At 44.8% G+C, this 11,641-nt stretch overlaps 1 protein-coding gene across 2 annotated transcripts in view; it reads right to left on the reverse strand.

The window, feature by feature from the left end:
• The window catches only part of LOC8037800 (dedicator of cytokinesis protein 3), a 285,268-nt gene that overhangs the window by 76,398 nt on the left and 197,229 nt on the right, over positions 1-11,641 (reverse strand). For both annotated transcript variants that reach the window (XM_040208926.2, XM_040208927.1), the window contains 3 exons: positions 9,875-9,964; positions 4,873-4,977; positions 4,261-4,402 (listed from right to left, as the gene is read on the reverse strand). In XM_040208926.2, coding sequence (XP_040064860.1) covers positions 4,261-4,402; positions 4,873-4,977; positions 9,875-9,964 — 337 coding nt within the window. The remainder of the gene's footprint in view (positions 1-4,260; positions 4,403-4,872; positions 4,978-9,874; positions 9,965-11,641) is intronic.

Consider the following 11,641-nt stretch of genomic DNA (forward strand, 5'->3'; position numbering starts at 1 on the left):
TCATGGATGAAACATTGCATGTACCCGCTCAACGTCTATACAAAAGAGGGCGCTGCAGTCAAATTCTCAACTGTGTATATAACCATGTTCCATACCACACATTTTCTTTCTGACATAGAAAAAAAATCAGCACCATCAGCACTTGAACAAAATCAGTATCATTAGCACCACCAGAGCTTCGCCCCAATCGACATCATTCACCACGTGGAGATGTGGTCATTTTTTTTCATTTAGGGGACTGTTTATTGGATCTCTCCATGGTATAAGTCAATCAAAAAGGGTCACAAACATAGCACATAATACGGCCATACAAAAAAGTTTGCACGGGTGCTGGTCAATTCACAAAAATGAAACAAGGCCGACAACACTTTTTTTTTTTTGAGTATTGGCATGTCATGGCAGAAATATTGTGGATGGCAGCTTTTAGGGCAAGTGTGAAACGCAATGATCAAACACACAGCTTAATGCAACACATTTTGACAGGTCACAAGGACATCAAGAGGCACGAAAAATAGAGCACATCAAATAATATATGTATTGTACAAGTAAACAATACAGTAAAAACTCAAAACTGCACGCACACAGCATTATCAACAGCAGTTAAGAAATTCTACAGAATTGAAAGTATCTGACCGTTCTCCGTGTCACAAGTTCTGTTGCTTAAATAAAGAACGGGCTTTTTTAGAGCGCTCGGAGCTCTTTTACTGATCAAGGGAATGGCGCATATGACGAGTCGTACAAGGTTTCTTAAATGATAAAATTCTCTCTTTTAGTTTTGTGTGGACTAATATCATGAACAGAACATGTGAGAGAGCTTGAGCAGCAACATCCCCATGTGTTGTTTGTTTTTAGCAGATGTGAACACTTAATTTTTTTCTAACACCAATCGACAAGGAGACGTAGTGCCGTTTTCAACGCAGCAATTCGCCGAGGAATTTTTTTTTTTTTTCTAACACAATCTGAACTAAGGTTTGTACCTACCAGAAGGTTCACATATGTTTGCGCTAGCTGGGTGCCCTTATTTCAAGGGCACTACTTGAGAACACATTAAAATGAATGTGATCAGTAAATTCTAAATCGAAACTTGTGACACCGGAGTATGCTCAGTGATTTCTTCAGTTTTGTTTGGGCTGCATCAGTTTCGAGCCTCTCTCTACATGTGCAAAGCTGCAGTTACTTTGTTGTTCATGATTCCAAATAGAAAGACGATTCGGCACTAGCTTCACTGATGAAAGGAGGGAAATCAGCACCTCACAAAACTTAATATACACACGTTTATAATTCACCACTATATGAGTCTGTGTAACGACGAGTTACTCCGCGATATTTGCCACGGAAACAACGGCTTTCAGAGTAGCGAAGTATAGTATATAACACAATGCTATTTGCAATAACAAAACTTAGAATAGACGATTTACTAGCTTGTCAGCATGTGCTTTATTATGAGCTTCGAACGCTTCGAATTTAAATGCCAAAAACGCGAGTGTGCTCCGCAATCTCCACAGCCCGTCGCCCGGCGCCTCGGCTCCTCTCATTGGTCGTAGCCCTGGGTAACGGTTTTCGGTCAAGCATTCTTTTATTCCTTCCCGAAATGGGGTCTCTCCTATTTTTAAAAATTAGCATTACTGGTGTAATTCCTTTGTTTTATAACGATTACTTTTACACGGCATTCTGTGACAAGAAATCAGAAACATAAAAAGTGTTTGCGATGTGTGGTGAGGGGCGCTGCCTAACGCCCAATTACTGGAAGGGGCCTTGAGTGGGACCACTGTATGCTTATTCACTGTGGCTCCAACGAGGGGATCGTTTGTGGGTCTTCCCGAGACGGGAGATGCACGGAGAGGTGCGAGAGGCCAGCAAGGTGGCCAACTTTCCCCATCATGGTACGAAACATGGAGGATAGGTGCCGGACCACTCCGGCCTCTCATCTGCGGCTTAGTCCTGCCCCGGGAGGGGGAATTAAGCCAGCTGTTTCTCTGGGCTTTCATACTTCATTGTATCCCCCCTTTCATCTGGCTATGAATCCTTTACTATATACTAAAACGGTTCACCATTTTAAAATTTCTGGGACGGTTAAAAGTTTGGTGGCAGAGGCTGCAATGACTCCATGTGCCGTCCTTCGCAGTGCACCATATCTCAGTACGGAGAAGTGCTACACACACAGAGTGAGTTAGAGGCCAAAACTGACCGCATCTCCACGTGCTGAATGATGTTGACTGGGGCAAAGCCCTGGTGGTGCTTGTCTGCGTAGACGCTGAGCCACACCATGCCGAGCCTTAGGTTCGTTTTCATCCACGTCAGAAAGTGAATGTGGGGTATGGAACATGGTTCTATACGCAGTTGACCGCAGCGCCTTCTCGTCTATAAACGTTGAGCCAATGCATGCAAAGTTTAACGCGATTATATACGCATTTGACCGCAGCGCCCTCTCCTGTATAGACGTTGAGCGGCTACATGCAACGTTTCATCCATGACGGAAACCCCAGCTCTTGAGTTACTACCACATCCCAGAGCCCCCTACTCGTCCCGCAGTCGTGGCCGAGTGGTTAAGGCGATGGACTAGAAATCCATTGGGATCTCCCCGCACAGTTTTAAATCCCGTCGACTGCGCGAACATTTTTTTTTTCTCATAATTTTTTTTTTTTCCCCCTACACGAGCACGTGAGCTCACGAGCATGAGCACCAGCAAGATCAATGTGAGCACGGATGCCGGATGGACAAGGCTAGACCCTAAGAGGCTTCGCCCCTAAAAAATGCGGTAATTGATCTTTTGAAACGGGGGGGTTCCACCGTGCACGGTGGCTAGATGCGCACCTCCGCCATAACTGCTAATTCGGCATACCCACACGTAACACTAACACAGGAAAGGTAAAGCAGTCATCGCTTTGACTAGCAGATGTAAAGCAGACGATGTTAACTGCGCCAACTCGTCGACGCCGCTAAAGAATGAGGAGTCTCGTCCGCACACGAGAGGAGGGAAAAAGTATTTGGGAGGGAACTTGCAGACACTAACCACCCTCACTCTCGGTTCTTAGCAAACAAACCTCGGCGCCTCGGGACACCTCGCCAGTGACTCCTTTGACTTCTCTCCTTGATGCGCGTCTGCTAGTTGTTAGACAAAAACAACCTACCGCTCGAGTTATTTCGTCTGCCCTCTCTGAAAGGCGAAGTCAAGCTCGCTCGTAAAGACCCGCACTTCCGAAAGTCGCAGGAAAGGTAAGACAGGCACAGACGACGTTGCGAGCAGACGACGTTGCAAAGGAGCAGACGACGCTCAGATACAATTGGGGCTCGGCGTTCTGACGTCACCACTACCCCCTGCGCAAGAAGCAGATGAACTTGTCCTCCGCATAACTTGTGATTCAATTGAAATTAAATTTACGTAGCTTATCTGCCATTACAATCTGACTACAAATATGTACTTGGTTCTCATGTCACCTAATTAGTTTTGTTAGTATTGAAAATTTAATGTGCAAAGCTTACGGGAAGGATTAAGACAAATTAAAATACCGAATTAAGGAAATAAACATATATGTATCAGTGAACTAAAAGGTATGTGCACTACAGTTAGGCATAAAGAAAAGCCCTAGGATGCTTTTTAAACGTTTTAGAACACTATTCTTAGTATATATTTTGCCTCAAGGAGCAGTGTCTCCCCTTAATTCACATCAAATATAAAATATTTGTTCTCAAAAATGTTCTTATCCGAAACTACTATTTGTATTTGAAAATATTCTATTTGATTTGATTCGTAACGTTCCTTATTCGACTCAATTCTCTTTGAAAAATTTCAATATTTGCAGACGTCTATTATTTATGGAGTGGCACATCATAACCTTAATAGAAGTAAGTTTTGCATTTGTTTGTGTAACTACAACAACCCTCAACAGATTAAAGCTTGCTTCCATTGACTTTTGACTAAATGAATGCAAAACTTGGTGTTAACGTACCGTAATACAAGCTCAACTACGGTGTGTTAACGTACCGCTCTATAAAAGTAATTTTGAATAAAATGTTGTCGAGCACTGCTTGCCTCGCTCACGATTTCTCGATGTATCGCAGCAATTGCAGAACCTACTTGGACAAAATCATCTCTCTGCACGCACGGATTATGTCCAAATGTATAACGAAACAATCAGCTCCAGTCTGCTATAGGCACACGTTTCCATAGTCCTGGAACTTGCGCGTCTCAGTGTGTGAGATGATGGCCCGCTAGAGCCATCCCTGGGGCTTCTGGGGCGTGTCGCCCCCCCAACTTACGCTGCTCGTCCGAGCCGAGGATGCCGATGTCGGGCGGGGCGTTCTTGGTCAGCAGCTGTGCCTGGGGAAACTGGCTCTGCATGCGCTGAGTGAAGGCCACCACTTTCTCATACTCGAGGCCCCGGTAGACAAACACCTTGTTCTGCCCAAAAGAAAAGCAAGGGGCAAAAAAATTAGTTTCCTTATCATTTGCACGATTTTGCGATCAATGTTGCATTTCCATAAATGATTTCAATGTTTTAAATGATAGAGACGATTCTAACTGAAGACAATGGACGGCAAGTGCACGAGGGACCAGCACACACGTCTCAAGGTTAGAATCATCTGTAACATTAATCAGCTAGCCCGTTTATTAACCTCTCGTTAGGTGAGGCATTTAATAGAGAATGTACCGCACAAACAGCCCAGTATTATAAATGTTGTTTACTTTTTTGCTAGAAACATCTAGATAAAAAATTAACTATACTTTTGGTTCAAATACCGAGACCTCCTGCGGTCCAACCACGAGGCAGACTCCCGTAACCAGGGTGTCGACTCAAACAAGGGCCCCCTTGTTCTCCCAATTGGTGCGGGTGCCTGCGTGGCATCCGGTGGCAGGTCGAACGGACTTACACGGAGGAAGACGGGAAAGCCGAGTCCGTAGAAGCCCACTCGGAAGTACTCCGGTTCGGGCCTCAGCTGGGTCAGGATGTTGTCCAGGAACTGGGCCTGCATTTTCTGGGGCAGAACATTTCAGGGGTCAATGCTGGCAGAAAAGATGACAAGCTGGTACGTGACATACTTGTTCCCGGTTGACCACAAGACAACAACCATTATGTCAGTAGAAGATAGGCAGACTTTCCCGTATTGTGTCAAAAATCGGCGGATGTTTTTCGGTGTATTTATTTATTTCCGAAATACCGGTGCATTTCGGTGAATTGTCCCGTTGAATAGAACATTAAGACTGCTCTAACCTCAAGGTAATGAGAGACAAACAAGGTGCCCGATTCCCAAGAGAAGAACCACAACCTTGTATATAAAACCCACACAAAGAACTCCAAACCAAGCTATACTTCTTTTTATGAACACGGACCCACTTAATATGAAAGACTCTTTAAACCAGTCAACTTGAGTCCACAATGAAGGGCTTCAACGGGGCAATCTACAAAAGGGCACAATGAGGCCAAACTTTTGGGGATATAAACTGAAGGTCCAAGTCCCCCCCCCCCCCAGCACAGGCAGAAAAAATACATCTTGATTACAAAGAGACTTCGAGAGATGCTGACAATCAACCCAGCGTGACAACCGTAAAAAAAAGAAGAAAGAACAAGCCTGATGAACATCTACGTAGGACTTTTTCGGTGGGAAAAACTGCTCCTTGTATAAAAATACCTAATAAAAAGGTATTTTTCGATATTAACTGATTTTTTCATTTTTGTTTGTCGGTGTTTCTCGGTTAAAACTGGAAAGTATGCGACCTCAATATAGGTCAGACTCTTTATATGTTGAAACATTTACGCATCTATTATACAGCGGAAAATAAACCGAACAAAGCAATCAAACCTAAATCTGGCAGATGACAAGGCCCGCCCAAAAGTTGAGTGAAAAGAAATGATTCGCCCTAAAGCAGCGAACCTGACATTTAGCATGCTCACAACTCCAGCGTAGATTGCAGCTTAACCACTTCCTGGGCCACATGCTTGGCCACGTCCATAGATCCCATGCAGTGACGGGCTGAAGGCTCGTAGTGTGAGAGTTTAGTGCAAGCTTCCTTTCTATGAGCCGTCGAGTCCCGACCCGTAATACACTGGCGGGTGTATCTCGAAACAACCCATTCTTATTTGAACCCTTCTCGTCTGAACCCATTCGCAAAACGCCCTTCGAGTTTTAACCTTTTGCGTTTCGACCCTTTCTCATTTGAATTCGTTGTCATTTGAACACCATAGTGAGGTACAGTGTAGACCGCATATAACGTATGTCGCGGGAGTCGCGAAAATCCGCACTATAAGCGGTACAGCGCTATAACCAAAACATCAATTTTTCAGGTCAAAATACATGCCATGAGACAACTTACCTTTGTGAAAGAATTTATTTTATGCTAGATGAAAAATAAAGCTTAGTTTGAGGAAAGTCTTTATTTCACCAGACTAGTACAGTTCTGTCTCAAGTGTGTCACACATTTTGAAAGAAATGAGCAGCTTTTGCCTGGCGCAGCCTTTTAAGGGCGTCGCGGGTTCCAGACGGATGTTGCGAGCGTTCAGGATTGCTAACTTTAATCACTTTTCTCTGGAGATAAAAACGCGTGAAAATTCGCATCCTTCCTACGATACGCGGCAGTAATACCTTGAACTTGAGCACATGCATGAAATGCGCCAAATAAGAAATCATGGCGATGTTCGAGGACACAAATGCTTAGAAATCACCACTGTAGTCGAAGTAAACAAACACGACGACACGGGCGTTTCTGCCGTCTTGAGAGCGCCGCCACGACATCGCTGCACGAGTAGGTGGATCTTCTTTTCTAGTACGTGCTGGGTTATCACAGCGACACACAACGAAAATTCACAGTCAAGGATAGCGCTTTTACGCGAAACGATGAGATGAACGCCGTCTGCGACGACGATCACAACCGACGCCATGTTTGCGGATAGAAGCAGCCGGCCCGCGACCGGCACGCAACGCGCACGAACACTTCTCCTCGACCTGCGATTGGTCTGTCGTTGCGGTTGTTTGTTTCCAACACAGCGGAGGGACGCACGCACGTGAACGACACGTGCGTGCGTCCCTCCGTCGCTATGGCAACTGAAGCCTCTCTTCGCTTCTGCCCGCTTCTTCGAGCAACACCTCGCGCTGCCAGCGCCGTTATCTAGTGTCGCACAGGGAAGCGTGCTTGCTGCTCCAGTCATTGGCGCAGTCGGCGGGCTGTGCCAGAAACCGCACTATAACCGGTATTTCCCTTCGCGCGCCTGCATTTTAAGCGGTATGTAATTACATTGAGTTCTATGGGAGGCAAACCGGTGGTTTAAAAAAACCGCGTTGTACCCGGTCCTGCACTATAAGCGGTTACGTTGTAAGTGGGCTATACTGTATAGAGAAAGGGAAAAACAGTTTAGAATGAAGGTTGAAGATGAAACGAAGCGGCACCATCTCTTGCATAGCACATGAAACAATTTTCCTTATTCCTGCATGCCACCCCGAGTCTGTTGACGTTGCTACGTGATCACATGGTGACGTGGTTTCAAAAGTGCTAGCGCAGATTCGGTACTTCATTTCTCTTCTGTCGCTGTATGTCGTAAGATGTAGTAGTGTGGAGCGGATGGGTCATTGTGCTAGTCGTGTGTTATTGCTTGTAATGGCCAATTGTGGTGTTCATTTTCCCTGAAAAAAAATTTTCCCATATCTTCGGCAAGGGCGTTCGAGTGGTCAAAGGCTGGCGGGTGCAAGCTTTTCGGGTTGCGCTTCTCAGGCGTGTACCGGCAATTTACCAGCAGAAGTTTTCCCGAGCTCCAAGAGGTCGGGCAGCTTGTCTGCCAGTCTGTATCCAGTATCGTCACATCCGAACCGAGATAGGGAACCAAACGAAACAATGCTCGCTGAGGCGGCAAATAGCGGGTTCGAGTGGCAAACGAAGCCATCGAGACAGGCACCCTTTTGTGCTCTGAGGCAAGATAGCGAAAACAACGAAGAGAAATATAATTTATGTTTCAAAGAAAGTCAACATTTTTTGAAGAATTTATCCAGCCTGAGCAAGGTATGTTTGCTCCGAGACACGGGCTGCATCATACATCACTTTATTTTACAACTCTGTAATAACAAGTTAATACACCGCTGAAAAAAAAAGTATGCATAGTGATGCAGTTTGAAACTTGAACACGCATTACAATTTCAAGGAGGGTGGGTGCAATGAGAAGACTGAGGATTCCAAAAAAGGTACTAGAGAGTTTTAGTAGATCGTTCCAATGCCCCCGACAGCCCCGATAACGATTCTATGCATGCGCAAGGGAGGCGGTGGTGGAGTATCGGGTACCGTTATCGGAGTCATGGGAACGATCTACTAAAACTCTCTACTAACAGTAAACAGGATATGGAAAGCGACGCTGGCAAGCCTCCGTGGCAACAGTTAATCAAAAATCCAAACGAAGTTTATTGAAATTTGACGCGTGCGGGCAGCACCACACTGATTTATACATCTGCCCTTTCATTGACTTTATATTTTAACATTCTGTCAGCTGTACGGACTGTGGTAATGCCAATATCTTGAAAAGTTTTGTGTAGCCGCTTCTGTTTACACACATCTCAAAGAGTCGTAATTTATGTTGTTGGCGTATGCAGCGTGCTCATGGTACCATAGAATCATCGAAAAAGAAGTTAACAGAGCTCACTCGCGACCCAGTCAAATAAAAACGCCAGTTCATTGTGCTTTGAATTCGGGTGGAGAGGGTCACGTGATGCGCCGCTGGCGCGTTTTTGGTCGCCGGTGTTACCGGCAAGGGCTCAAAGGCAATTAGTTACCCGAATTTGCCATACATACCGCAGAAAGATTGCGAGATCATGATGTTGGATTAATTTGGGTTCGAAATGAGAGAGGTTAAAGTGAGAAAAGTCTTTCTAACAATGGTCAAAACCAGAAAGTATGTTTTGAGAAAATTTGAAATGAGAAAGGTTAAAATGAGAAAAGTCGTTTTGAGAAGGGTCCAAACCCGAAAGTTTGTTTTGAGAACGGTTTAAATGAGAAAGGGAGAAACGCGAAAGTTGTTTTGTGCTGGGTTGAAATGAGAAGGTAAAAACGAGAAGGTAGAAATGCGAACTGGTTCAAATGAGAACTGCCCACACTGGCACTTCAACCGCCAAAGACTTTAAAGGCTTGTCTGGCAATGCTTACTTTGTCCGAAAGTTCAACAAGTCTGAGAGGAAAAGGGTCATAATGCTTAATTTCAGCTTATGCGAGTACTAGAGTCAAAGCTTAAACAAATTGTTTCGCCTGTCAAGCCAATGAAGAGCATTTGTCCCCCCCTAGCAAAAGACTGAGGGTTGACTGCCGCGGCCTAGGAACCTTTTTGACGTGAGACTAACCGCCAAATTCAGAAACCTCACTCAAACCACACTCAAACTGAAGGGCCCCTCCACTTCCTCGAGGAAGGCGCGAGGGCCGGCGCTGGCCAATCGCGAGGACGGATCCGCCGTCGCGATTGGCCAGCGCCGGCCCTCGCACCTTCCTCGAGGAAGTGGAGGGGCCCTTAAGTTTGAGTGTAGTTTGAGTGAGGTTTCTGAATTCGGCGGAAAAAATCCAGCCCTCTCCCCAAGTGCAGTCAAAGGATGGAGTGCCCATGCGTCTTCATGGTGCAAAAGAGAGAACCTGCCAAAGAGCCTTCTTCGAGGCTTGCTACCAATATGTAGGTACTTTATGTGAAACTGAGTATGCATTGCCCCATCACTCCAAGCACAGCATAATCTTCTTTCACGGCAAACAGCTTGTGTGAAAGCTTCCCCATGAAATACAGTTCAATTAGGCCTTGAATGCCAGCTAAAGGACCTAGGTGACTTTGAGCAACCTCTGTGCATCAGAACTCTGTTCTAAGGGATATGCCAAGCTCTTCTTTAGGACCAAGTCAGCCAACAAAATGGATCAACTCACGAGGATAGAGCTCAGCTTCTCGTAGTTGAACAGTCTCTTCTCGTACAGTTCTGCCAGCTCCTTGCACAGAGGAATTCCTTCTTCCCAGCACTGCAGAGAAGGGACGCAAGCCAAGGAACATCTGATGTAAGACGATGGCCACGCCACCGGTTCACTGCATCAAAAACTAGCTATTGCAACTAGGACAATAAGAAAGAAATTGGTCGTTGCATGGGTGTACGACTCTGCTCGGATGCTCAAGAAGTGAAAGCCACTGGCTCAAAGTCCGTTAGAGGCAATCTTGCAGCCCGCTATCTCCGAGGCGCATATACGGATTTCTGTGCGAAGTAAGTCGACGGAGAAAACCTGGGCGTGCGGTTGGGCCATTTAAAACACACAATACTAAGTATTTTTGCTAAGTTTTTCCGAGAAGAAGCACACATGGATCAAAGGGGCCGACAGCGGCGCCTTCGTGGCTGATGCGATAGCTTGTTTGCCGCGTCGTTGCTTCCTGCCTGGTGAAAAAAAAAAGAAAAATTGCTAGGTAATTGTGTTGGATACATGAAATGTTTCAGCATTGTAAACGTTCAGAGATACTGCGAGTTTCCAGACGCCAGCCGCCTACATTCATGGTGCTTTTCATGAGATTGTTTAACGGGTACCATAGAATTCCCAGATCGGGCTGATAAACCTGGCAATCTTCCTGAGCCACCCTCAAGGTTCCCTCCCTCAGTGCACACAGGTGGCTGAGCTCCTCCACGCCTACCTCACTCCTCCTCGCCTATCCTTTTTATTTATTTTATTTATTGATACTGCAATCCCTGAAAGGGATTTTAGCAGGTGGGTATACACTTGATTCGCAAGACATGCAGGCATACAAAATAGCAAACAAGTCGCAGAAACAAAAGAACAAATATTTTTAAGAGGGACAAAACTAATTTAGAAGGGATTCAAATAAAGACAATGATGGCTGCATAACGACACTCTCAGAAAGGCTATTCCAGTCAGTTACCGTTCGCGGAAAAAAAGAGCACTTGAAGCAATTATTATGCAATCGAAAAGGAGTTATTGTTAGCGCATGCCTCTGTCGCGTAGCCTAGCCTCATGAGAAGTTTATTAAGTGAGACAGATCTATCCTATAATGTCCATTTATTAATTGATACAAAAATTTTAGTCGAGAATGCTGATTTCTGAGAGATAACGACTTTAGGTTAGCTCTGGTTAAAAGTTCGGTTATAGAGGTACGTCCAAAGCTATTGTAAATGTAGCGAGCTGCCTTTTTCTGCACACGATCGAGCTTGTTAATGTATAGTTTGGTGAAGGGATCCCAAATGATAGCCGCATAATCTAATGTTGGCAAGACTATGGCTTTATATGTTAGAAGACACAAGGAAGGGGTAGAAAGTCTTAGCATCCTTCTAAGAAAGAATAACTTTCAAAGAGCATTTCATGCTACGTAATCAATCTGTTTTGTCCAAGTAAGATTATGAGTGATCCATAGTCCAAGGTATTTAGTATATTGTGCTACTTCTGATAGAAGAATATTATTAGTATTGTAAACAAATTTCAAAGGATTTCTTTTGTGAGTAATTCTCATAAAGACAGTTTTTTCAAAGTTAACAGTCATTTGCCACTGCGTACACCATTCCGTGATTTTTTTAAAAGCTCTATTTAACGAAAGCTGATCGGAAGTACTAGCTATTTCCGAGTAAATTATACAATCGTCGGCGTATAACCTGATTTTTGCCGGAACATCTACTATAGTCAGATGCAACCTAAGAACAATCT

Source organism: Ixodes scapularis, unplaced genomic scaffold (assembly GCF_016920785.2).
Source record: "Ixodes scapularis isolate PalLabHiFi unplaced genomic scaffold, ASM1692078v2 PGA_scaffold2__306_contigs__length_199485367, whole genome shotgun sequence".
In the NCBI taxonomy this organism is placed as follows: domain Eukaryota; kingdom Metazoa; phylum Arthropoda; class Arachnida; order Ixodida; family Ixodidae; genus Ixodes; species Ixodes scapularis.